At 38.0% G+C, this 27,082-nt stretch overlaps 1 protein-coding gene across 5 annotated transcripts in view; it reads left to right on the top strand.

Annotated features, from left to right (window-relative positions):
* Positions 1-27,082, top strand: part of LOC107103722 (collagen alpha-2(XI) chain-like) — a 36,636-nt gene extending 9,554 nt beyond the window's left edge. For all 5 annotated transcript variants that reach the window (XM_015403529.1, XM_015403528.1, XM_015403527.1 and 2 more), the window contains 56 exons: positions 296-337; positions 454-516; positions 654-728; positions 1,030-1,116; positions 1,511-1,567; positions 1,730-1,783; positions 1,857-1,910; positions 2,047-2,100; positions 2,235-2,288; positions 2,417-2,470; positions 2,555-2,599; positions 2,807-2,860; positions 3,266-3,310; positions 3,462-3,515; positions 5,029-5,073; positions 8,687-8,740; positions 8,824-8,868; positions 9,010-9,063; positions 9,254-9,298; positions 9,452-9,505; positions 9,661-9,768; positions 10,735-10,788; positions 10,871-10,924; positions 11,093-11,137; positions 11,494-11,547; positions 11,774-11,818; positions 11,949-12,002; positions 12,087-12,140; positions 13,575-13,628; positions 13,786-13,983; positions 15,961-16,014; positions 16,111-16,218; positions 16,344-16,451; positions 16,623-16,676; positions 16,789-16,842; positions 16,939-17,046; positions 17,180-17,233; positions 17,339-17,392; positions 17,501-17,554; positions 17,628-17,681; positions 18,691-18,798; positions 18,893-18,946; positions 19,072-19,125; positions 20,537-20,590; positions 20,739-20,792; positions 21,669-21,776; positions 21,860-21,913; positions 22,027-22,188; positions 22,278-22,331; positions 22,429-22,464; positions 22,553-22,606; positions 22,680-22,965; positions 23,128-23,237; positions 23,452-23,520; positions 23,607-23,843; positions 25,608-27,082. In XM_015403529.1, coding sequence (XP_015259015.1) covers positions 296-337; positions 454-516; positions 654-728; positions 1,030-1,116; positions 1,511-1,567; positions 1,730-1,783; positions 1,857-1,910; positions 2,047-2,100; positions 2,235-2,288; positions 2,417-2,470; positions 2,555-2,599; positions 2,807-2,860; positions 3,266-3,310; positions 3,462-3,515; positions 5,029-5,073; positions 8,687-8,740; positions 8,824-8,868; positions 9,010-9,063; positions 9,254-9,298; positions 9,452-9,505; positions 9,661-9,768; positions 10,735-10,788; positions 10,871-10,924; positions 11,093-11,137; positions 11,494-11,547; positions 11,774-11,818; positions 11,949-12,002; positions 12,087-12,140; positions 13,575-13,628; positions 13,786-13,983; positions 15,961-16,014; positions 16,111-16,218; positions 16,344-16,451; positions 16,623-16,676; positions 16,789-16,842; positions 16,939-17,046; positions 17,180-17,233; positions 17,339-17,392; positions 17,501-17,554; positions 17,628-17,681; positions 18,691-18,798; positions 18,893-18,946; positions 19,072-19,125; positions 20,537-20,590; positions 20,739-20,792; positions 21,669-21,776; positions 21,860-21,913; positions 22,027-22,188; positions 22,278-22,331; positions 22,429-22,464; positions 22,553-22,606; positions 22,680-22,965; positions 23,128-23,237; positions 23,452-23,520; positions 23,607-23,843; positions 25,608-25,754 — 4,152 coding nt within the window. In that variant the 3' untranslated portion in view covers positions 25,755-27,082. The remainder of the gene's footprint in view (positions 1-295; positions 338-453; positions 517-653; positions 729-1,029; positions 1,117-1,510; positions 1,568-1,729; positions 1,784-1,856; positions 1,911-2,046; positions 2,101-2,234; positions 2,289-2,416; positions 2,471-2,554; positions 2,600-2,806; positions 2,861-3,265; positions 3,311-3,461; positions 3,516-5,028; positions 5,074-8,686; positions 8,741-8,823; positions 8,869-9,009; positions 9,064-9,253; positions 9,299-9,451; positions 9,506-9,660; positions 9,769-10,734; positions 10,789-10,870; positions 10,925-11,092; positions 11,138-11,493; positions 11,548-11,773; positions 11,819-11,948; positions 12,003-12,086; positions 12,141-13,574; positions 13,629-13,785; positions 13,984-15,960; positions 16,015-16,110; positions 16,219-16,343; positions 16,452-16,622; positions 16,677-16,788; positions 16,843-16,938; positions 17,047-17,179; positions 17,234-17,338; positions 17,393-17,500; positions 17,555-17,627; positions 17,682-18,690; positions 18,799-18,892; positions 18,947-19,071; positions 19,126-20,536; positions 20,591-20,738; positions 20,793-21,668; positions 21,777-21,859; positions 21,914-22,026; positions 22,189-22,277; positions 22,332-22,428; positions 22,465-22,552; positions 22,607-22,679; positions 22,966-23,127; positions 23,238-23,451; positions 23,521-23,606; positions 23,844-25,607) is intronic.

Here is a 27,082-nt window from a genome sequence, read left to right as displayed (position 1 = left end):
GGATGCTTATCTGGGTCCTTGAGCAAGGCACTTAGTTCCAAGCTGCTCCCTGAGGATAACTTAACTGGAATGTAGATTTGTAATAATAAAATAATGTTGTTTGTTATTGTAAAGCAGGTAACTACTAAACTTTAAGCTAAACTTAAAAGATGTTTTTATCTAATGAATATTGGAGTCAGTCATGTTTACTTCACAGTTTATCCTTTAGTACTATCATAGTAATACCTACTTCTGTATTGTGCAAACTGGGGCATCATCTTGTCTTCAGTTTTTGATTTATATTTCTGTTTTTCAGGGTATGCTGATTGAAGGACCTCCAGGACCTGAAGGGCCTGCTGTAAGTACTACATTAGCCTGTAGTTATATACCTGCTGTTAATGTTTAGGCTACATTGCATTATGTATTTATTAAACTCAACAGTTTATTTAAGTTATTTCATCTCTGTTTGTTCAGGGGCTTCCAGGACCTCCTGGTCCTTCTGGTCCTCCTGGGTCAGCAGGTGACCCTGGTGAGAGGGTGAGACTGTTCTCTGACTTTTTCTACCTGTGCAGATTAGTGATAAATATTGAATGATGGTTGTTTGAAAAAGTTCTTACTTATTTGCAGTATTTCTCCACCTCTGTTGGTGTTTAATGCTCCTCTGTGTTCTGCAGGGTGTTCCTGGTCGAGCTGGTCTGCCTGGAGCTGATGGAGTTCCTGGACCTCCTGGAACCTCAGTCATGCTGCCTGTAAGGAACCTTTTCTCATTTATCCTCCAGACATGATTTATCATTCTAATGATGGTGGTGAAGTGGATTTTAAAGAAGTCTGATTTTATAAATGCTTTTAAGTGTGTAATACTTTAAAGGTGTAATTATATTGTCTTATGTTTTCTTCTAAATGAAACCGAAAGTCGCCACTTGTCTTTTCTGCTGCTTCTGTCTGATTTCTATGTTCAGTGTTAGTTTTATTTGATTCAAAATCATTAAATCAATTATTCAGAACACAGATCTGACTTCTTTTTATAATATACCTATTTTCTTATTGCAGTTCCGCTTCGGACAGAGTGGGGGCGATAAGGGTCCTGTCGTTTCTGCACAGGAAGCCCAAGCAAGAGCCATCTTGTCCCAGGCCAGGGTCAGTTTTATTATTAAACCTTTCCACGGTGCAAAAAGTTTTTCATTCTATTAAATTGTGATGTTTTGCATTTAGTCATGCTGATCCAAGTTTAATAATTTTCCCAAGATCTTTCACATTTATTGGTCTCTGAGTTTGCTTTGATTTGATTACTAAATTATTAGCTAATACAAAGAAACCTAAATATTTGAAAAGAATTATCTCAGGATGTCAGTAAATGATGGGCTTTAAATGACATAAATTACACAGAAATAAATTAAGTCATTTCCCAACAGCACAGAAAGTTTGATATAGAGACAAGATTTTCTTTTTACTCAAAAGAAAATCTCAGTACACACTTGTGCGTCTCAATCATTACTGAGTTTAAAAGATTTAACTTAATTACTTTCTGCAGATGGCGCTAAAGGGACCTCCTGGACCAATGGGATTCACAGGTCGTCCAGGACCTCTGGTGGGTTTCCTGCTTAAAAAACTACAAGTTTGATCATTTTAACTGATCTCTAAATTAAGCAATCTGTTTATTAAAATTATGTTATTGTTTTTTTTTTTGTCTTTACCATCATTACTGTAGGAGGAATAAATTATTATTTCTATGATGTTTCCATTTGTTTAGGGAAGTCCAGGAAGTCCAGGTTTGAAAGGAGAGGGAGGAGACCCCGGTCCTCAGGTAACATTTCAGCAGCCTGGTCAGTTTAGAGGACAGGTATCTCAGAGTCTCACCTCTGGCCTCTTTCCTTTAGGGTCCCAGGGGTCCTCAGGGCGTGATGGGACCTCCTGGCAAATCTGGAAGAAGAGTGAGTAAAAACAGCAATTTAAACTATGTGGAGTTTTTCATCCATTAAGGAATTAACTTTCAGAAGTCCAGGAATATTTCTGAAAAAAAATCAGTAGAGAACCTGTTAAAAAGTGATGGATCATTTCCACTAACAGGGCCGGGCTGGTGCTGATGGTGCCAGAGGGATGCCAGGAGAGCCGGGAACCAAGGTTAGAAAATCTCCATTATTATTAACAAGAATCCAGTTTAATCCAAATCATCATCAACATTGGTAGTTTGTTTGTTATCTGCATTTTTAAACGACAGTAAACTGTTTTAATGTATTTTGTATTATTTGTTTTAGGGGGATCGTGGCTTTGATGGTCTTCCTGGTTTGCCTGGTGATAAAGGACACAGAGTGAGTAAAAAAAATTATTATTTATTGTCAGTTTCTGTTCAGGTTCTGTTCAGAGCTCAGATTGGTTATTAATTAACCAATTAGATTTAGAATATCTAAAGTATTCATCTAGAATTTCTTTAATTTAGGGTGACCCAGGTCCAATGGGACTCCAAGGATCCCCTGGAGAGGATGGAGAGAGGGTATGAAATACAATAAAACAGATTTTTACCTTTTAATCTATTAATTATGATCTATTCATCAGTTTGTTGTATCTGTGTTTGTAGGGAGACGACGGAGAAGTTGGGCCCAGAGGTCTTCCAGGTGAACCCGTGAGTGTTTCCATAACAACCAAAGAGATTTAACATATTTATTTGTTATGTTTCTGTGTAATAAATATTGTATCTGTAAATATTAACATTACATGATCTGAAAAATATAAATTTGTGTTGAGTTTGGGGGTCAGGGTTTTATGCTGTCTGCTATCTGACTAGATGTTGCCGTTATGGTTCTTATCGGTTCTGGTTTCTCTCTCTCAGGGACCTCGTGGTTTGCTCGGACCTAAAGGTCCTCCTGGAGTCCCCGGACCTCCTGTAAGTAAAATTAGGTTTAACTAAATTACTGTTTTATTTTAGCTGCATTTGGTTTAATGTGTCTGAACAAACAACTGCGGCTACTGAAATCAAACTGTAGCCTCGGTTTCTCTGGAAGGAAATTCCAGTCTGAAATTTTAAATGAACATTTGATCGTTTCACATTCTTTTCTAAACAAAACAACATCCTTTGTATCGCAGGATAAACATGGATATGATATCAGACTCATTTCTCACTAATAGCATGAAGCTTTTTCCTTTAATTCATTACTTTAATGCAACAGAACAAGAATATAAACATTAATGATGGATATTCTGCTTTATTTGCTGATAAGTTCAGGTAAAGTATGTTTTAGACTTCAGCTGGTTTCAAATGATAAATTCTGTCTTCGCTGTTTCATTTTAGGGCGTTAGAGGAAATGATGGACCCCATGGCCCCAAAGGAAACCTGGTCAGTAACTCTCTGTAATCATCGTTTTTTTTATCTCTTTATGTAGTTTTCTATCCTCTGGTTGTTACAAATAAGTATTCAGAAATAAATTATCAGTGGTTTTATTCTGACTGTCTCTCTTCACTGTTTTTTCTGTCTTTCTGTTACTCAGGGCCCCCAAGGAGAACCAGGACCTCCAGGTCAGCAGGGAACTCCAGGAACTCAGGTGAGAAACAATCAGCTATCTATGAATTATGGACTCAGGTGTTTATTTTATCCATCCCGATAGTTTGTTTCAGTTACTATTAGGCTATCGGATTAAGCTGCATCTGATAGTCTTTAATTCTTTTAGTTGCAAAATATGTGGGATTGCTGACTTTCTTGTTTAGTGTTGTTTATTATCGAGTAATAAAATAACTATGAACTTTATTTTTTATCTAATTTTGAAAAAGGCATTTCAATAATCTCAGTCTCTTTAATGCCACCTTGCAGTTTACCTTCACCTAAATGTAAATGATAGACCAGAGTCAGGAATGGTTAAAGGTCAAAGATTATGTAACATAAAATACCTGCAGTGATTAATCAAATGTTTACCTTGGATAGTTTCAGTACAGCTTTGGCTGCAGCTAACAGCCTCAAACCCTGACATGTTTACATGGCTCTTCTGTGATTGACCAACATAAAGCAGAAATACATGCATCATAAAAACTATGCAAGTCACAACAGAAAGGTCAAGGAGAAAGATGTTGAGGTCCGAATAAGGAATAGGTCAGAAACTTTAATCTTTTCTGTGTTCTGGTCAGTAGTCTCAAAATCTTCCGAGTTCAGCAAAAATTTGACCTTCCAAGATCTAGAAGGTTTGAAATTATAAGCCACACAAAGTGGCAGAGAAGATAAAATAAGATAGATGTTATTGATCTCACAGTGGAGAAGTTTACTTGTCACATCGGCTCGACAGACAACGGAAGGCGCCAAAAGGAGGAAAAGGTGCCTGGGTTTAATACAATGCTGCTTTGATTGAGGAAACAGGTATTTGAAGAAGAGATCCACACAGGAGAATATGTAATGGAACAGCCGTTAAATATGCCCTTTACTAATGTGGCCTTTATGAAAACCCGTCTACAGTCTGACACAAACCATGTATGAAACAATGTTCAGATCAAAGAATGTTTATGCATTACTTTTACCGGTACCAACTGAGCTTTATCTGACTAACTGTGTGGTAATATTTATAGTAATCGATGTTCACAGAAACTCCACACAGGGGGTTAAATGTTTCTCTAGGTTCAAAAAGCTGCTTTAAAGATGCCCTAAAGGAAGTAAAGAAGTCACAAATAGATGAATAGAAGGCAATAGCTGCAGAATGGTGCAAATAAAAAAAATTGCTGTTGTTACAGAAAATAGTCAAAAAAAGGGAGTTACTATTCTGCATTGATTCCAACAAGAACAGCTTTAAAAAGCTGCAAACTTGCCCGAACAGAACAATGTAAGCCTGACCACTAGGGGGCGACAGATCGAAATATTTTTACTGTAGCTCTAAAAAAATATTGCAAAAACTGACCTTTTTTTATTTTATCAAACTTTCTGCTGGTCCTCCTGTTTATGCCTTTACTCTGGATTTGATCTCATCTTAATTTCTTTAAGTCTGCATTAGGATGCTTTTAAAAAAATAATTTCTACACTTTGGTTTGTTTCATAATTTCAGTAAGATTTAAACATTTGTTTTCTTTTTTTTGCAGGGATTGCCAGGACCTCAGGGAGCGCTTGGACCACCAGGAGAGAAGGTGAGAAGCCGGAAACAGTTTGAAGCTATTTTAGAAACCCTGACCTTTAGGGGAAAAAAAAAAAAACAGCTTTTACCAGAATTAGACTTTATTTTAGTAGTACAGAAATGCATAATAAATGGGTAAAAAATGCACTTAACTGGGCTGATTTTTCAGTCAGAAATCTAACAGATTAGCAAATTTATGCTCCATAACTTTGACTGTTTTTGTTCTTTTTTCTTGTTTTTTTTTCTGTTGTTTCTTTAACATTTAAAATAGCTAAATTTTTTTATTTCAGTTTCGTTTTTTTTAAAGAATCACAATGGAATAAACAAACTGTTTAAATTAATTAACTCTTCGAATGTAGAGAGGCAAAATGCTTAAAGGGTTTCTGCGAAAGTGAAATAAAGTAAAACAATAATTCAATAAAAATTTTATTATTGGACATTTAGGATAACAAAAACAGTAATGATAAAAGAAAAACAACATGTATGCAAATCCAAACTAACAATAGTTAATGTAAATATGAATAAACTTAAGAAAAGCACTATAAAACAATGGGAAAAAAACATTTATAAAAATACACCATATTTTTATATCAGTTTATGTTATATTATGCTAACATAATCAACAAAAACAAAGGTGTGATATTAACAGTACAAACATTTTTGTAACGCTGAAGAGACAAACTACTTCAAGACAAACAGGAAATCATGTAAAGGCCTTTTACTTTATGGGAAACCTAGAAATAAAAGAATTATATTTAAACAGTTTTAATCGCAAACGTTTTTAGGTCTGGAATATTCCTTTAATCAAAATGTATTGTATGAATAAAATTAGATATCTGTAATATAGTTTATTCTCCTCTCAAAGTTAAGAAACATTTCTCTGTAAAATTATCATGAGCCTTTCTTATTATACCAACATATTCACTGTTATCTGTTTATTTATATTTTATTATCACAGTCCGTATGACTTCTTTTCCTATCCAGACAACAAACCCAGTGAATGTTGTAGATGAAACCTGCAGTGTTTCCATAAAGGTCAAATACTCGAACAAACTGGATTAGTTTGAATTCCCTCAGAATAGGTTCCCTTAAAACTACGAAGCTTCAGCTAATAAACCAACACTGATGTCTTAATCAGTGAATTAAGACCTAAACTAGCATTAATCATTACTAGCTAAAACAACTTTGAATATTATTGTGGTTTAAATTTTTATACTTGAAGTAATTTATTAAGTTTATCTAGAAATAAAATCTGTCCTAAAGGGAACCTTGTGGGAGTCCAGATTGTAGATCAGGTTAATCAGTCATTTCTTATACAAGAAACAGTTTTTGGGTTAATTTATTTTATTTTTTTATAGACTTCTCCAAACCAAATCCATGCAGCTTTCTCACTTTTTATAAATTAAAGTACAACTATTTTGCTTCACTGACCCATGTAAAGAATAAAGTAAACAGTAAAGCCTTAAAAAAAACAGACTTCATATAGTTCAGCTCAAAGACTTTATATGTCCTCAGAAAGCTGTTTGTTTTTAGTGAGGGAAGAAGGTGGATGATGATCTTCTAGAAACTGTTGGTGACCCTCTGTAGAGCCTTGCTGTCTACCGTGGGTCAATCTGTGGAACATGAAGAGATTAAATCAGATTAGGTATCAGGCTCAGTGGATCAGCGCTACAATACGGCCAGCATCCCCTCAGGTTAAGACCTCTGATGATCGATACTGTACAGTACCGATACAGTATCAGGTCTTGCAGGCCAATAAAGACCATAATGACTCCCTATTGCTAAGGGGAGGACCTGTTCTGTCGGTTCCATTCGCATGTTTTCTAAGTCGTAACAAGGCTTTGCTGGGCTACTCTATAAAAGCCTGGAACTCAACGCTAATCCAGACATTTTAATTTGAGAAATTTTCCTGGATAGGAAGCGAAACGTCTTTGATCTTGGAAAACAAAGTCCAGTGGATTGCTTTTTTTTTAACTTTTTTTCTTTTTTGGAATTTTTGGAATATGAAACTATATTAATAGATCAACCTTATTGAATCTAAAGCTCGTGGAGTGACGATATGCTGACAGCAATCTATAAAGGTTCTCTCACCATCACCTTTCTTATAGGAATAGTTGTTCTAAACGTTTCAATATAGCCGAATCACTCATGTGTAATGGTGCAGCATGGATCACTATGCTGGAGGCTTTGCAACTGATAGAATGAGGAGGGAGCCCATTTTTAGGGATTACGATTATTTCCTGACCCATAATGATGACTGGGTTACGAGTGGATTCAACTCCCTAGATTAGAGAATTGCTTTTGGTTATATATATATATGCTGAGCAAGAGAGTGATCTATAAGACCCACACCATCCCTGTTCGTCACAGGTGTTAAAAAAATGGAGGCACAACTCCAAAGAAAAAAAAAATAGCTGGGAGAAAATGGACGCGGCGTCATGTACAGTCAGATTATTAAAAATAAAAAATAATCCACCAAAGTTTAGAAAACACCTAAATATAATTACCCAATGTAGCTGAATTATGACAAGTTTGCCCAAATTAAATCTTATAGATTGATCCACTTTTTATGTTATTGCTTTGTTTAGTTTTTTTATTATTATTTAAATTATTATTATCAATTTCAGCTGTTAACCACTCTGGGGTTCCTGCGAAACACCTTTTTTTAAACACAACACTCTGATTGAAGCAAAGAGTTACAGGAGTTAGGGGCAGAATAATTCAATAAAGTGTTTAATTCTGTAATTTAAAATAATTCTTTGAAATTATCCATAAATCTGAGATAATCCAGCCAGTGATGAGCGCAATGCTGCCTGGAAGTCCAGGTTAATATTAGTTCATACTTCAGACTCTGAAGGTGACTTTATTTAATGCTTTCTTTCATTTACTGTGGCTACCAGACAGATTTATCTGACCTCACTCACCAACACATCAACCTCTGCATCTGTTACCATTAATTAACATTAATCAGGCTCATTAACAAACACAATGACATTCATGCAGTGCTTTGTTTGGATCATTTATGTCTAAATGTGGACGTTTATTGGGACAAACATGAGGTGATGCAAACTTTGAGGAACAGCAGGAGAAATGCTTGGTTTTGAGCTTGAACCTGGTTTATAGACCAAGATTTATAAAAAAATAAAAATAAACAATTATAGCAGTTTATGCCATTTTCTGCTTTTTGTTGTACAAACCATTTTAGTATAAATCCTTTTCTAAATGAGACCCAGAAGCTTTGCTCTCAGTCTGTATGTCAGTGTAATGTTAGAAACAGAGATAAAGTTTACATATAGCAGTGTTTCATGGAGCTCTTGATGTTTAATGTGGGATTTGATAGAGTGGAGCACAGTGATGTGTTCAGTTGATGTTAGCTCTATATGCAAACTGCAGTCGGTATTCTATGAGGCTGCTGACTGGCAGCAGGACGATGATGAATGACAAAATTTATAAAGTTTCTTCAGATTTCTCAATTATGAAATTCACCTTGGAAAATAATCTCATTACAAATATGTTCCTACAAAACACAATCTAATTTCCTTATTGATGTTAAATGCATCAAAACAGCTTCCCTCTCTATTACCAGCTATTTGTTTATAATATATTTTAATTGATTTTGTCTGCAGGGGCCCACTGGAAAACCAGGTCTGCCTGGGATGCCAGGAGCTGACGGTCCTCCTGTAAGTTATTCTGATTGGTTTTATAATAACTGAAATGAATCTATTCAAAACTAAGCCTAGAGGGGTGTTTGTTTTATGTATAGGGTCACCCAGGAAAGGAGGGGCCACCTGGCACCAAAGGAAATCAGGTGGGTTGTTCTCTACCTTCATCCATGATTTTTCTTTTTTTATGAAAAAAAAAACCCAACATATTTAGACTTTGTAAAGTGAAAAGAAGAAACTTGAACTGATTCGTAATTTTTTAACTCCTCTTTTGATTCAATCTTCAGGGTCCAAACGGTCCTCAGGGAGCTATCGGCTATCCTGGCCCTCGGGGTGTAAAGGTCGGCACGTTTTATTTATATTTAACAAGCTCTTCACTTAAAATTATGTTTTTTTGCCTCAATATAAAGACATTTTAGTTTTGGGGAAATCATACATTGCATTTAAAGTAAAATAACCTGAGCCATTGTAGAGGTTCTTGTTTCCCATTTTCCATATCAGTGCACTGATAACGTTATCCTCTGATTTCAGGGAGCTCAAGGAATCCGTGGTTTAAAGGGTCACAAAGGAGAAAAGGTAAAACATTCATGCTTTAATTCCTCCATAATGACAAACATCATGCAAACATGGTGACCTGCTGTGTTTTACTTTAGTGACTAATAATATCCACCTAACACAAACAATATGAGGCTTGTTCTAAACTTTAATGTGTTTTTATTTTACCTTCAGGGAGAAGATGGTTTCCCAGGAGTTAAAGGAGACTTTGGTGTTAAAGGAGAGAGGGTAAAATTAATTATACCTCCTACTGGATTAAACATGAACTGATTGGAATTCATTAAATTTTATTATATTGATCATTTCATGTTTTACTTTGTGTGGTTACTTTCCATATATAGACATTTGGTGACTGAAGGCTTTGTTTATTATTCTGGTTGTAGGGGGAGATCGGACTGCCAGGACCCAGAGGAGAAGACGGTCCAGAGGGGCCAAAGGGACGTGTGGGGCCCCCTGGTGAGCTTGGACCACTTGGCCTGGCTGGAGAGAAGGTATTGACCTTTAATCAGGACCAGTCAAAATATCAGAATTCTATCGATCAATTATTTACTACTTTTTATTTATGAAAAAAAATCAATGTTACTGTAAATTCCACTATTTTATGCTGCAAGTAAAAAAGTTACCCACATATTTACAGCATAAATTTAAGCAGAGATTATTTAAAATCTGGCAGATTTAGGTTTAACATGGTAACACAGAACAGTAACAGCTTGGAGCCTGAGCTCTGACTTGGATCTGATCTAGAATGAACTAAAGATTAGGGTGATGGAACGGAGGCCTCTCAACCTGAGAGATTTGGAGCTTAAATGTTGAGATAAACCATCTAAATACCAGAATAATAATCAATTAAAAAATAAAGGTTTGATAGCTCTATTGTCAATAAAATGAATCCATTGGTCATTGAGGACAATATTAATAGTTTTTGACAAGCTTTTCTTTATAAAATGTCAAAAAGAAACATATTTTTTTTGATTGATCATCCTATTAGATTTTCAGTTTTGATAGAGATCTGTCTCATTTCTAATCAGAAATAAACACAGTTTTATAAAGTTTATTTTGACTACGTTTGCCAGGATTAGTAAATTTCCTCTAAATTGAAATTTCTTAAAGATCAATTAATAGAGACATTATGCTGCCCTCTTTTGGTCATGTTACATTAATATATAATGTCATAATCACTACAGTTGTTATTGTTTCTTCTTTGTGTATTTAAACAATTTAAGGCAGTTTTATTTGGTGATATTACAGTACTATCTTATGTCAGTTGCTGTATCATCCCAAATTGCAGTTTTATTTAAGTCCTTTTCTATTTGTTGCATATAGCTCTGCCTACTAGTCTCTTCTGTTATGTTTTCTATTACAAACCGTGGCTGTTTTGATCATTTTTAAAAGTTATAGAAGTGACGAAAAAAGATGGATGGGTTCTGTTATTAAATGCTGCACTTTTTTTCCTTCAGGGTAAACTTGGTGTTCCTGGACTTCCTGGATATCCTGGAAGACAAGGGCCAAAGGTAGAAATGTACATCATGATGTATTAAGTTAGTAATTTCTTTAAATATTTGCTGATATTAAGATTCTTTCTTCTTTTTTTAGGGATCTCTGGGATTCCCTGGATTTCCAGGGTCAAACGGAGAGAAGGGAACAAGGGTAAGATAATTTACCTGATCAGATATTATTTTCAGCTGAAATAATGATGTGATTTTGCATTTAGTTAAATTGCATAATTCACCACTCAATATTTTGCAGATTATTTTATGTAGAGTCTAATCATTTAGCTTACACCTCTGTTTAAAATCTTTTTATTTGTTTAATCAGGGTGTTACTGGAAAACTGGGACCAAGAGGACAAAGAGGACCAACGGTAATTATAATTTACCTTATTATCAAGCTGAAAAAAGCTGCACAATTTGATAATTTTATTCTGCAAAGAAAAGAAAATTCAACTGAACAAAGACCAGAGAATAATTTTAATGATAATTTTACTTTTGATGTCATTCAGCAACATTTTTAACTGTTGCTGCAGTTCGAGATTGAACCTCCAGGGGTCAGCAGAGAACCCTGTGTCTGCAGCTATTATTATTGTAGTAACATGAATATCATGGTTATGATTTATTTTAATGACATAATAGATTCTGCAGAGTTTATTGTTATTCTATTTTTCTTTTACTTTTATTTTTTATTGAATATTGATCAATAATTGGTGCTTATGTCTTTCAGGGCCCAAGAGGCCAGAGAGGACCGAGGGGAGCGACAGGGAAAGCAGGAGCAAAGGTTGGTTTAAACAATAATTCAGTCCAAACTGTCCAGAAGAACTGCATCCACATGTTTTCTTTACTACTGATATTTATTATTTAATCTATTGTTTTTTTAAAGACCTGAGCTAAAACATGTCATTACATCTGATTCATGTAAAACCTCTACTGGACTGAAGCTGAGCCAAAACAGGAAAATGTGTCATTTTCTGTTTGTTCAATTAATTATGTTATGTTTTAATTAGGGAACTTCTGGAAGTGATGGCCCCCCAGGTCCTCCTGGAGAGAGGGTGAGTGCTAATTTATGTTCCTCTGAATGGTAACTCTTTGCTGTAAATCTGCCAGTTCAAACCGTTTCACACACTTTTTCAGTCACATAGTGTCTGTTTCTAACAAATATCATATTCTCTGATAAACCAGGGTTTGCCTGGACCTCAGGGAGCCAATGGCTTCCCTGGACCCAAAGGACCTCCTGTAAGACATTTTAATAAAATGTTTCTTCAGCTTCTTCTGAACTTTCCATTATTTCCTTGCTTATTATTTTAATTAATGTTACAGGGACCCCCAGGAAAAGATGGGCTGCCTGGACATCCTGGACAGAGAGGAGAAGTTGTACGTTTTATTCATCTTTATTTAATTATCCATTTCATTATTTCTAAAACTTGAATTTAGAAGTCGGAGTTTGAGGTAAATGTGTTTCAGTTTCCTGCTTGTGGATCCTTGTCTTCTCCACGGCTCCACTGCTAAAAGCATGATATAGCATTTAAACATGTTGTCCTCTAAACACGAATAAAACCTGAACAACTGAACTATTGCTGCAAACAGAATAAAAAACATTTCTGCAAATAACCAGAGAAGAAAAGAGAAGTTTAATAACATCCTGTTGCTCTTTCCTTCTCACAATTACGACTTTCAGAGTGTTCCAGTTGAAATTCACAATTTGATTGTTGTAAATGTTGTCTCCTAGTGACAAATGTATGATACTTTTTTTTTTCCTGACCTGTGAACATTAGAGACATTCAGACTGCCTGAATGTCTTTATGTTTGTTAAACATTTAGCAATTAATTTATTCTATTAAATTATGAAATTTTTGAATTTTTTTTTTTTTTTTTTAATCACTACATGTTACATTAAATCACATGTTGAGCTTCCTTCAGCAAAACCTAAACATCATTTAATAAGACAAGATCTTACAAACCAAATGGAAACCAAGTGCCATATGGGTAAAAAAAAAATCTACAAAAAGCAATAGTATAAATAAAATACAAGGTGAATAAAATAAGCAATAAAATAAGCAGTAATATCATAAAAGCAGTGTTTGTGTAAACCGGCCACCCATTGGTTTTATTTGGAGTTAAAATACTAAAAGAAACCAGAAAAGCTTAAAGATCCAACAGAGATCCCAGAAAGAAAGCAACTGTTTCAGAATCTAGGAGCTGAAATCTCCATCTTCTCTGATCCTGAGCAAAGATCTGGAAAAAACTGATAACATTTAATCAAGAAATAAAGGTGATATAAAGAAGACATCTTGTCCCCATTAGAAGAACAGGAAAGCTGTTGAAATGAAACATAACATCATCGAAAGATGATCAACGTTGTTTTAACTAATGATGTTTAAAGCTAGACTGGACTAATGCATTGATCTGTTTACTGGATTTAATTTAATCTGAATCAAGAATTGAGATTTCTGACAGAGACCCAGATGATTCAGCAGCTTCATTGTCAGCAGGTCAGATCAGAATAAAACAACCTCAGTCTGTTTGTCGTTGAGATTAACAAAGTTCAGCTTCATCCAAAGCAAACTTTCTATTAAGGTCCTGGATTAATAGGAGCTATTTTAGCTTTACAGACGTCAGGAGTCAGCAGAGTTTCTCTGAATTAATATTCTCACAGATTACTGAAAACTCAAACATTTTAAACCAGTTTTTTTTTTTTTTTTATCTTAGTCAGTTTAAATCAAACTGTGGTGACCTCATGAATCGATGTGATGTTTCTCATCAGGAAGCTGCTTGTTTAGTATTTTCACCTGCGTTTTTCTCCTGCAGGGTTTCCAAGGTAAAGTGGGTCCACCTGGACCTCCTGGAGTCGTAGGACCTCAGGTGAGTTCATCTATCTTACCGCTCATTTTTCATTAATTCTGCTATAAATGTAATTTTGTTTAGTGTTTATTACTGCTTTTCTTAATTTTCTACCTACATGTCTCAGTTTTGATCTTACCTCTACATCTAAAACTTTCTTCCACCTCCATCCTTTTAGGGTCCATCAGGAGAAACTGGCCCCATGGGTGAGCGAGGCCATCCTGGCCAGCCGGGTCCACCTGGAGAGCAGGGTCTTCCTGGTCCATCAGGAAAGGAGGGAACCAAGGGTGACCCTGGACCTCCAGGAGGCCCTGGGAAGGACGGGCCCCCGGGTCTGAGAGGGTTCCCTGGAGAGAGAGGTCTTCCTGGAACCCCTGTGAGTAAAACCAGGAGAAAGACAGAAAACTGCAAGAATTATAAATATCAAAACAATCTCAAAGGAGAGTTTTTTGGGTTTTTTTTACTTCTTAAGAAATGTAAATATTTTTCATGTGTATCTAAATAAATTATAAGTAAAAGAAGATCTGGACTATTTCACATCACAATGTAGTTCAGACCAACTATTCCCCACTCAGACCTACATGCTGGGCTAGTTGTAAAAACTAGATGATATTAAATGTGCTTTCTTGGCTAAAAACTAAACTTATTTCCATTTATCTGCTCACTATTATTTCATCTGCTAGATTCAGTCTGTTAAAGTAAAAATGAAACTTTTTGTTCAGGTTTTTAGAAGATTAACACAGTTTGGTTGTCTTATAGAAACATGCATGTTACATTTCCAAAATGTAAACACTAACTGCAAATTATTCTTCATTATTATTTTAATCCTTTTTATAAACAAAATTAGAACTGAGATCCTCTACATTCTGATTGGATAATGCTTTTGAAAAAAGATTAGAAGCTCATCAGTAAAAAAATGTGATAATTTCATTTTCTATTAACAGATGTTGTCATCCTATTTTATAAGCCAGGAGAGCAGCTGCCTTCTGGTTGTTTTGCATCAGGATCATTATCATTTTATTAGTATTCTGTTCCTTTTTTTCCATCAGTAGTTTGGAGGAATTATGAAAATAACTAGAAAATTTCTAAACAAATATAGAAGGGGCCGGCCACTTGGTGCACAATATTTGACCTGGCACCAAAGGCTTAATGGGGTTAGTTGGGTTCACCTTACATCAGGTAAGAGGGAGAAACCTTGTGTCGGCCTGAGTCACCTTACCAGGTGGCAACTTCCTTGTTTATGCTTGATGGCGACTGAAGTCACAACACCTAGTGACGACTGGCATCGCCAGACTTAGTCATGACTGGGATCATAATAAAGATCCCTATAATGCAATGATTTGCTCAGTATATTATTTAGGTTTTTATTTTGTAGAGCACCTGGTGTCTTATTTTGATGGTCTTAAGCATATGTTCAGACTCTTCAGCGATATCAAATGCGTTTACAATTGTGGTAATTGGCTTTGTTAGTATAATTTCAAGAAACTGGTTGAGTTTGGGTCACAACAATGAGCCGTATGCCTACATGAATTAGTGTGTGTAATGAAGAGGCCTCTATTTTACAAAGCATTGACTGCTCTCCTATGCTATGCTTATGGTAGGCCCCAAATATGGTGAAGTTTAATTAATTCACTATAAATGTTGTTTAAATGTGAGCCAATAAAAGTGTCTGAAATGAAAATCAGAAAACTTTACTTTGGCACAGAGAATTTATCCTGAAGGAGGCGGCCTGGTAGAAGGAGCCTGATGAGGCCTAAAGACCATCAGAGACAGAAGCATGATTAGATATTGGTATCAATTAATGTAAAGACCAATGTTGGTCAGTTTTAAACATAAGTAAAACTGGACTGATCGTAACTTTAAGTGTTTATTTTCTTGTAGTTCCTGTTTTTATTTCGGGGAGGTGATCCCTCCTGTACTATCAGTAAGCCAGGTGATAGTGATTGTGTTGCAGCCCAGGATTGTGGGTAGTTAAAAAAGGCAGAAAATTAATGTCAGCACTTTCCCATGGTGTCCAAAGGGTTAAGATTTATGTACGAAATGTTTTTTTTTAATAAGTTCCTAGTCTGGAGGGTCTGATTTGATTCTTCTTATTTCTTTAATTCTGATTCAGACATTTAAAAATTCTGTAGCACATATTAATTTATAAAACATTCAGGAAGTGGAAGAAACTGTTGGCATTTAAAGCCCAATGTTTAGAAGGAGATAAAAAGGCAGAGCTGCTTCTAATGGTTTAAATTATCTGTTCTTCATTTTATGACCAGAAATTTGTTTTTAAGGCTTTTTCCCCTTTATCTAGAATAAAGTATGTGTCTTTAGACTTAAACTTCTTTTTTCTGATGTTTACTTCCAGGGCGGTGGAGGACTGAAGGGAAGCGAAGGCCCTCCTGGACCTCCTGGACCTGCTGTATGTTCCATCTAATAAGTTTATATTAATATTTAAATAATCAAAACTCAATGATCCTTCATTTAGAGAACATCTACTGTGATCATGGGTTTGTAGGGTTCTCCTGGTGAGAGGGGCCCAGCTGGGACTGCTGGAACCGTGGGACCTCCTGGCAGACCAGGTCCACAAGGACCTCCTGGACCAGCTGGAGAGAAAGGAGTTCCGGTGAGATAATCAGATGTTTTTCTTTATCTGTGGTGAAGCATCGTGGACCTAAAGACTCATTTAGATCAAAATGTTTGACTGCAGGAAAATAAAACAGGATATTTATGTTTCTTTCTCCTGTTAAGGGAGAAAAAGGACCTATTGGCCCAGCGGGTCGGGACGGAGTCCAAGGACCAGTGGGTCTGCCTGGACCTGCTGGATCACCAGGAGTACCAGGAGAGGATGGTGATAAGGTCAGTAAATCAAAGTCCAACGTTTTATTTAACAGATTTAAAGCACATTTACGGCTCAAAACTGTAGATAAAACTGTAGAAAAACTGAACATGTTAAATGACAAAGTTTTGGTTTGGATATTTTTGGGTTCTGTATCTTTAAACTAATCTGATGTTCTTTTGTTGTTTCAGGGCGAAGTTGGAGAACATGGTCAGAAAGGCGCCAAGGGAGGAAAGGGAGAACATGTGAGTGACGCTGATAAAAGCTTCTTATTTTAATAATAATCAGAGTCAAATATTTAAACTTGTTTCTCCGCTGCATCATCGCTGCTTTGCTAATAGTTTATTGTTTCCTTAGGGTCCTCCTGGTCCCCCTGGCCCCATGGGTCCAGTTGGTCAGCCCGGCCCTGCTGTGAGTCCAAACTTTCTTCTATTTATTCCTGATTGTTTCAACTTTGTGTTTCTGATTGTTGGTTGATGTGTTTGTATCGTTTTATCTGTACTGCAGGGAGCAGATGGAGAACTTGGACCGAGGGGCCAGCAGGGGCCTTTTGGAGCTAAAGGTGATGAAGGAACTCGAGGGTTCCCAGGGGCCCCGGGACCAATCGGACTGCAGGTAAAAGCAGCCTCAAGGTTTAAAGATAACTGTATTTAGAAACCATCTGAGCTGCTCTTCAGTATCTCTAAACTTCCCTACTGATTGAAATCCTTCAGCTAAAGAGTTTTTATCCAACTCTTCTGTTCTACAGGGACTGCCGGGCCCCCCTGGTGAGAAAGGAGAAACAGGCGACGTTGGCCCCATGGTGAGTCTAACTGAATCATCTTAGTTATTTTATGACCAAAGATGTTATTTCTCCTTTATAATAAACCATAACCAACAATAAACCCAAACCTCTTCCTGTCTCCAGGGTCCACCAGGCCCTCCTGGACCCCGCGGTCCTGCTGGTCCCAGTGGAGCTGACGTAAGTTCAGAACTTTACTTCTAGTTTCCTAGTTGTTGGTTTCTAATAAAGTATGATGATTATTAGGATCCAAACTATCTTCATCAGATCATCTAATCTGTGTTTCAGGGTCCTCAAGGTCCTCCTGGTGGTATAGGAAACCCTGGACCTCTTGGAGAAAAGGTGCTGCGTTATAAGAAAAGTTTAGAGACTTTCATAAGGGAGCTGGTTTAAATATCTGTTTTCTATCCTTCAGGGAGAACCTGGTGAAGCTGGACCTCCTGGTGTTGGAGGAGAACCTGGAAAGAAGGTAGGAACCTGAGAGTCCAACCAGAACACTTAGGCTGTGTTAAAACCGGACTTTAACTCCGCTTTAAATGGACTAGAGCTTGTTTCCAACCTGGTCCAGACCTTATGTTCAAGTGTGAATAGACTCATGTCCAGAAAAGGAAACCGGACCACAACTGACTCTGAGGTAGTCTCGGTCGCTTCCAAACAGACTGTGTTGCGGTTCGGTCCTGATGAGAACTTTGATCCTTGATCCATCGAACAACAGAAATCATACATTTTTTGGGACTAGAAATGCCACCATAGAGGTGAACAATATATTGAAATGCTACATGATCCACTGCCTGTTACTTAGCAATGCTACTGCTGGCAGCAGTGGTTCTCCAAAGCTTGCAAGACACATTTAAAAAAAAAGCGTAATAAAATGCATGAATCTATAGTTAATGTGCTGCTCTTGACATCAGCAGTGATTTTTACATCTGTAATAACAGCACAAAGGTTGTGCATCAAACAGATGATCGAGACATGTAGGCCAAGAAATGTACAATGGGACATATAGAGTGGGATGTGTACATCGGGACGTGTAGCCTGGGACATGTAGACCGGGACATGCAGAGTGGGAAGTGTAGAACAGGAAGTGTTGACCAGGACATGTAGAGTGGGACTTGTAGAATGGGATGTGTAGAGTGGGACGTGTAGAATGGGACATGTAGAATGGGACATGTAGAGTGGGATGTGTAGAACAGGACATCTAGAGTGGGACGTGTAGAGTTGGACATGTACGTAGAGTAAGACTTGTAGACTGGGACATGCAGAGTGGGACATGTAGACTGGGATATGTTGAGTGGGATGTGTAGACCAGGACCTGTAGTGTGGGACGTGTAGAATGGGACATGTAGAGTAGGACGTGTAGTTTGGGACATATAGACTGCGATGTGTAGACTGGGGTGTGTAGATTGGTACATGTAGGCCTGGACATGTACGGTGGGACGTGTGGATTGGGATGTGAACAGGTGTGTTGGTGTTGGCAGGGACCCCGTGGAGAGCGTGGAGAGAAGGGAGAGGCTGGACAACCTGGAACTCCTGGACCTGCAGGAGGAAGAGGACGACCTGGAGATGATGGACCCAAAGGAAACCCAGTAGGACACGATAAAACCCAACCGGGCCAGCTTAGTGACTTTAGGTCTTCTGATCTCTGCCAGAAAGTAACGTTTGTTTTCCATCTAACTTCAGGGTCCAGTTGGGTTCCCTGGCGATCCTGGTCCCCCTGGTGAGGTCGGACCCAGAGTAAGTTTGTTTCAGGGATTCAAGTTTATATTGTTCTTTTTTTATTGATGTTAATTCACTTCAGCAGCTACTGCTATCATCCTGTAATGGATGCATCAACAGTCTCACTGTGATTTTGTTTTCAGGGTCAAGATGGGGCCAAGGGTGAGAGAGGAGAGGACGGTGAACAGGGCGAGTCGGTCAGTAAATGATGAAACACTGCAGATCTCAGGATTAAACATTTTATTGTGACTGAAACTGAAAAACATTATAAAATCCAGAAAAAATCAGTTTGTTTTTGCTCATGAGAAAGATTCATTATTAAGAGATACACATTTAAAGTTCTAATTTCTTACAAATTTAATGATGAAGGCTGCAGGGAGTATAAAGCTAAAATTCAATGTCTCAGAAAATATTGCAAAAGGTATTTTTTGAAAGCATATGTTGATTTTTTTACTTATTTAGAGGTCAGTACATCTCTGCAGTACAAGTATAATAACCCAAGTCAACTTCTAAGTAGTCTTCCCTTAACTCTCTACTGTGCAGATTTTTTTATATCCACAGAAAACATATTCCAGGACATTTCACATTTTTCCTTTTTTTATAGCTTTTTTGTACTATATACACTCTTTTTATAATGTCTGTCATATTTTTATCTTTAATGGCATCTTGCTTTAACTCTTTGTACTCTATATAACCTACTGGAACCAAAATTTCCCTGAAGGAGTAATACCAACACTGGAAAAACAATCTAGAAATGACAAAAAATATCCTAACTTAAGTGTATTTACCCTTTTTTTGAGTAGGTAAATGAGATAGTTTGCCAATCGAATTAGTAATTTTACTCTTAAAACAAGATCATTAGATAACATGCACTTGAAATAGGACAATGCAATTGTCTTCTCTTATTTTAACTGTAAATTGTCTTGTTCCATTGGCAAAATGTCTTTTACGTCCTCAATCCAAGAACAAATGCTCTTATTTTAAGAAAAAATGATCTAGATTTCAATTTTTTCCAGTTAAGGGATAAATAAAGTTGAGTCTACGTAGTAGTACTGTCCCGCTCTGCTAAAGGTTCCAACAGCTGGTCCAATTAACAATATGGTACTGTGGTTAATTGGCCAGAGGACTGATCTGACCAGAACCACTTAGATAATCTAATGCCAAGAAGACACCAGAACAAACAAGACCAATGACTTTAAAAGCAGCGATCAGAACCTGGGCTTCCAGAACACCTGAGCAGAACCACAGGCTGATCAATGGAAATAAATGTAATTTCTTTATATAGAGCCGTACCACAAATCAGCTTTAAACTGCAGTCAGTCATTCAGACTCTGGTGGTGAAGCTACAGCTCTTCCTGACAGAAATGCTTCTTTTCAGAAACCAGTCTTTTATATTCATCATATTGTTTGGTTTTTTATTGATCAAATAAATATGACCATTTTCTGAGACATTGAACTTTGGTTAATGAATCATAAATTGCATCAATTTAGACTTCCTGAAATGAGTACAACATACTTTCAGCTTTTTCATAATATTCCAGCTGTTGGAGATTAAACCTGAATAATTTAGTCCTCTTAATATTAACGCTTCATTTCTCTATGTGACAGGGCTCCCCAGGACCTCCTGGTGAGAACGGACCACCCGGCCCACCTGGGAAGAGGGTGAGACCACCTTCATTGTTTGATTGCTTCTGCCTCTGATAAGCTGGAAGGAGTTAAAATCTCCTTACCTTAAAAAATCACTGAATGAATTAACGTTTTATAGATTAATTTCTCGGTTTTAAACATTTCTTTGTGTTTAACATGTCAGGGTCCCGCTGGAACGAGAGGACCAGAAGGACGACAAGGAGAGAAAGGAACCAAAGTGAGTCCTCAGCATTTAATTCTGTTTATTCTAGATGATCTTTATGTCTTATAAATATAAACTATAATTTTTTAAAAATGTTATTTTTTTCTGGTTTCTGTGGAAAAAAACATTGTGAAGTATAATAAAAATGACACATGGATAAAAAAAATTGTTACATATGTTTCAATTTGAACAAAAACATATTGCTTTATTAACAAACTGGAACATTAATAATGGATATGAAATAGAAAGAGCAACAACATGAGCTTCAGTGCACTAATGAATCAGTAACACATTTATCTTCTACCCCGGCCAATAACTAGTTCTAACCAAACAATGATGGAGAAATGAAAGACAGAAAAAGCCCAAGATAGTCGGTAACAATGATGTTTAAATGGGTTTTAGGAAAATATTTCAATTTACTGTTAGATATAAAAATCATCAAAGCCTGAATATTTTCTGAAAGGGTTAATTTCCAACAACCTGATGTAAAATATATAAATAGATAAATTGAGAAAAAAGGGAAACCTTTAAAATTTTATAGCTGGACCAAGAATAAAGTCTATAAGAACAAAAAAGTTACTCAATTATACAACAAACTGATCTATTTACACACACTTTAAAGGTTTTACACTAGATATATAATGTTTACCTCTCTGACGTCACAATTTGTAAAGTTTTCACATTTTTTAATATCAACACACACCTCAGAATAATTAAACAGAGCATCCAGATGTTCCACAGTCTGGCTTGGCACCGGCTGCACTTTATGGAAATACTACCTTTCTATCTGCTACCGGCGCTTTTAGTTTTGTCTGCATGAGTCTATTAAAAGGTTTTTATGGCTTTTGGAAAATATAGATTCTTGATTATGAATGTTGTCATTTTTCACAGGGAGGCCCAGGAGCTGTTGGCCCTCCTGGAAAGACGGGCCCTGTTGGCCCCCAGGGTCAGCCAGGAAAACCAGGAACAGAGGGCCTCAGAGGTCTGCCAGGATCAGTGGTGCGTTCAGGGTTTCATTTGATTAATATCTATATTAGAAAATGCAAAAACCAAACAACCATCTGTGTTTTTCTTTTGTTCAGGGTGAGCAAGGAGCTCCAGGAGCTGCAGGACAGAAAGGCCCCCCTGGACCTATGGTGGGACCATTAAATCCTTTTTAGTTTTGCTGCTTTATAAACTTTCCAAAGCTGAACTCATTTCTGTGGTGATTTTTAGTTTCTCATCTTTCTCTTGTCCTCCTGCTCTATAGGGACCTCCTGGTTTGCCTGGTCTGCGTGGAGAACCTGGTGCAAAGGGAGAGAAGGGACACCAGGGTCTGATTGGTCTGATTGGACCTCCAGGAGAGCAGGGAGAGAAAGGAGACAGAGGTCTGCCCGGACCGCAGGGATCCTCTGGACCCAAAGGAGAGCCTGTAAGTTTGATATCTACAAACTTCCTGCTGGTTTCAAAATAAATGTCCACCTTGTAAATATTTCTGCCTCATCCTGTGTTTAATATCAGGGAATGTCTGGAGGCGCCGGACCTCTGGGCCCTGCTGGTCCTCCTGGTCTTCCTGTGAGTCCTGATACAGAAACATCCTACAAACATCTCATCTTTTTATTTACCTGATTTAGATTCGGTTTATTAAATCAACACTTTTATCTGTTTCCAGGGACCCCAAGGTGTCAAAGGAGCAAAGGGAGCAACAGTAAGTTAAACCACTTAAATCATGTCAGTTTTTCAAAAATTATAAAAATGAAAACATGGATTTTATATCTGACTCTGTAATCCTTCAGGGAGGATCTGGTCCAAAAGGAGAAAAGGGAGTACAGGGACCTCCTGGGCCTCCTGTAAGTAGCTCCTGCTGTTCTCAAACCTCCATCTGGTCTCCAGTCGTGGGTTAGAACCTAAACTTGCTTCCAGGGTCCACCAGGCGAGGTCATCCAGCCCATCCCCATCCAGAGGAGTCCAAAGTCCAAACGCTCCATCGATGCCAGCAAGATGATGCCAGAGTTCGACCCGGACATGCTAGCGTCCGACACCGCCGGTACCGAGTTCATGATGGGCAGCGAGGGCATGGAGGAGATCTTTGGTTCTCTGGATTCACTGCGGCAGGAGATCGAAACCATCCGGTTCCCTCTGGGCACCCAGGACAGCCCCGCTCGGACCTGCCAGGACCTGCACCTCAGCCAGCCGGACCTCCAGGACGGTACAGAAACAAGTCCAAATGTTACCCACCAGACTGTAGCCATCTTTGACGCTGATTCGTATTTTAGACTTAAAAAATTAAACCTTAAAGACTTTAAAGCTAAAAATTATCCAACAGACAAACAGACTGTAACCTGAGGTTTCCATTTTATTTTTCCTGTAGGAGAATACTGGATCGATCCCAACCAGGGCTGCTCCAGAGACTCCTTCAAGGTCTACTGTAACTTTACTAAAGGAGAGACGTGTCTGTACCCCAGGAAAGGCGTCGACTCGGTGAGTCAGAATCATTAAAAGATTTTCTGCTGGAGGAAACATGAGGGAGAAGTTTAAACCAGATCTTTTGAATCATGAGTTTATTTGAAAGTTCAGATCCAGGTTTTAGATCAGCTGTTTCTGGGTGTAGAAATGTTTTCCTACAGACTCCATGAAAAACTCCAACCAGACTAGTTTAACTTCACTAACGTTCTGCTGATAATTCTGATGGCAGGTGAAGATGAGCTCCTGGAGCGGAGAGACTCCCGGCTCGTGGTTCAGTCAGTTTTCTGCTGGCAGTAAGGTCAGTGAGCCTCTGCTTTCAGTGTTTATTTTCTCTTCAGGACTCCACTGAGCTTCACCGTTTCTCCTCCATCTTTCCTTCCTCAGTTCTCCTACATGGACTCTAACGGCGAGCCCGTGGGGGTGGTCCAGCTGGGCTTCCTGCGTCTCCTGAGCGTCCAGGCCCGTCAGAACCTCACATACCACTGCCACCGCTCGGTGGCCTGGGCCGACCGGAGCGCCAAGAACAACCACAAGAGGGCGCTGCACTTCAGAGGAGCGAACGACGAGGAGCTGAGCTACGAGACCAACCCTTACATCAAAGCGCTGGTGGACGGCTGCTCTGTGAGTCCGAAGCTCCTCTCAGTCCCATTGGTTCTCTGACAGATCGTTTCCTCAGAGGTTCAGACAAAATGACCAAACTGCATCATTTACAGCTCTACTTTTGAGTTATGTGAAAGAGTAATAGTTTGGTTCGTTTAGGGCGGGACTGCTGGCATAACGCTGAATGATCCATTGGTTGTTGGACAGAAAGACGTCACGCTATGAAGATATGATGCTAGACTAGCAATTTGGTATAACCCCTTCATATCCAGTGGCTAACACCCCCTAACCACAGTGAACCGAACAGAAACAACTCAGTGGAAACAAAGTGACTTGTTCTGACATTATACCAACACAAGTTTTAGTGATATTACATTTAGGTTCACCTCTGGCTCTAATAAGAGCCTTCATCTTCATCATCCTCATGATCAGATCTATTTATTCTGCTTTAGCTGCCTTTTACCACGTGACTAACGTCATGCTCAGACATGTTACTATGCCTGCTTATTGATGAAAGGTTATTAGCAGGTTGCTGGTCCGAACCGGGGAAACAGAAACACAGACCGAACAAAGAACCGTTCACCCTCACTTACACCCACGGCCAGTTCCGAGACCAGTTGACCCAAAATGCATCTTTTTACACTGTGACAGGAAAACAGAGTAGCAGCTGCAGGTTTCTGAAAAGGAAGGATGGTTAATGGTGTTAATTTAATCCAAACATCCTATACTGCTTTAACAAACATTGAAACACATAAACCCATCAATACAAAGGCTGAAAATAGCTGTTATGAAGTGCTCTGAAATAATAAACTCCAGAAACTACAGCAAGAGTTCAACACAAGATGAATGATGTGACTGAATGATAAAATTTCCTCTCTAGTCTCATGAGGGAAACCTCCCCCCATTTGGCCACTATCAGTTAATTCTTTTAACTTGTTCCACCAATCAGCATCGAGCTGCCAGCTTCATGACCCGCTCCCGCCCCGCCCCTGCTCCATAGGTTCCAAGAGAGACTTAGTTTCACTTGAAATGACATATTTTTGCCTGTTATCCAATCAGGATCTGACTGCCTCACTAGATGCTTCAATGCACAGAGGCTCTAATCTAAACATGGATTTCTCATAGAGACTGACGGGCAGCGTCCTGCTGCTGTAGAGCAGCTGATTAATGTGCAAAATACTCAACAATTTAGCACAATTAATTCTGTTCAATAACTACGTTTATAGAGTTTAACAATGCATTGGACCAATTATTTTATGAAATTTACAGGTGAGGTTTAGCTTCACTGTTATTAAATGAGAAATCACAGCTGAAGACAGAGTATCCAAATAGAAAAGGATTTAAACCCAGAACCTATTCAGTAAAACGTCAGTGCCAATAACTGCTCACACACCCTGCAGCTCGCTAACTTGTTTAGAAGAAAACTTTCTGCAGATGATTTTCAAACATTCAGGTTTGTTTCAGACACTATGAAAGACTAATGAGGCTACAATTATGTATGATTTTACTGAACCTGCTGTTAAAGCAGCTACTTTCAGAACAACCTGAAGCTTTAATCAGATTCAAAAAGCTCAATAATCCAGGTTTGGACTTAATTGTTCTAAAGATGAAACAGTTATAGTTTGAAAACTACCAGAGATGTGCATCCAGATCCATCATCTCAATGTTGGTTTGTTCAGAGAAGCATTTGCTTCATTTTCTCCTAACTGGATCAGCCCAGATGCGTCTTATTATCAACTTTAACTGAGATGATGTCACTAAAGCGTCTCTTCTTCTCTCCTACAGTACCGTAAAGGCTTTGACAGGACGGTCCTGGAGATCAACACGCCGCAGTTGGAGCATCTTCCTCTGCTGGACATCAAGGTTACAGACTTTGGGGAGAACAACCAGCAGTTTGGCTTTGAAGTTGGACCTGTCTGTTTCCAGGGCTGAACACACACTAAAACATGCCAACATACACTCTCACACACACACACCTGCACTTAAACACACACACATGATCGACATCCATGCCAAGTAATTTGTAAATTAACTTGTAAATGATATTAAAAAACACATAAACCCACACAGATACACTCATCCTCACACATGTGCCTCGGGAAACGTTTTCCCAGCGACTAATGGACTAAAAAAAAAACAAATCAAACTTGTGAAGAGGAGAGAAACGCCTGGGAGCATGACGGCATAAGAGGAGGAGGAAACCAGGAGAGAACATTCCTGGAATCAAACATTTTTTTTAGGAGCAGAAGAAGAAGAAATCCTGAAGATTGAACCGTCAGCATGAAGCTCCCTCGTCTCCACCCCGCCCCATCTCACTCCTCTGTCCTTCTTTCTCCTCCTCCCAACCTCCCCCACCTCTTGCTGAAAGAAGAGTCACATCCAAACATCTCTTTATTTCCACGTTTAATGTACAGCAACATGATTAACAAACACCATAAAACAGAAAGCCATGAACCCGTCGATCACAACAGTCGCTCTGGTTCACAGCTTTAGCGCCGGTCGGCTTTAAATCCTTTTGATTTCATGTAAAAACTTGAATTAATGTGTTTTTTTCCAGACGCTTCGTTTTACCTCATGAACAGAATCTGATTCAGTCTAAAGAAGAGACAAAACTCAGACCAAATGTTTAGCTGTTGCACATCTAATCTGGATTATTTCTGGGTGCTAACTTCTATTGTTTTTACTCACATGTTAATCATGTTGTTTGCATCTCACTTCGTGTCGTTTGAGGTCAGAAGGAAGCGAAGAATCAGTGGCATCAGTTTTCTACCCAGATATAAACGTCCGCATGACCTGATTCTTTATCCTCCTCATTCTGAGGTTTCATCTTCCGCTTTCTGACATCTCATTCCCACTTTAAGTCTTCCTCAAGGTGCTTTTTAAAGTCATTTGTTTCATCGTTTGTTGCTGCAGACATGAAGATGATGATGTTGCCTTCCTCAGTAATGTTTAAGCCATTTTTATAAGCTGTGCTAAACATCATTTTGTTGTTTATGAATGTTTCTGGCATCTTTTAAAGAAAACAATCCTTTAAATCATCGCAGTAATTATTCTGGGTACATTTTAGGGCTGAATTACTGAATAAACTGTGTGGCAAGGTGCTAATTACACAAAAATCCTCCCATTTTTAGTCTCTTTTCTATTTCACAAAGCCTTTTAGGAGGGAAATGTGCATTACAGTACATTTGTACAGAAATAGCAATATTTTATTGTATTTATTTAAACCAGTCAGGGTGCTTTAGAATAAAATTTGAGACGGA

This window comes from Cyprinodon variegatus, unplaced genomic scaffold (genome assembly GCF_000732505.1).
Source record: "Cyprinodon variegatus isolate N-32 unplaced genomic scaffold, C_variegatus-1.0 Scaffold1513, whole genome shotgun sequence".
Taxonomy (NCBI): Eukaryota; Metazoa; Chordata; class Actinopteri; order Cyprinodontiformes; family Cyprinodontidae; genus Cyprinodon; species Cyprinodon variegatus.
Note: the sequence above shows the minus strand (reverse complement) of the source record. Positions and strands in the feature narration are given on the sequence as shown.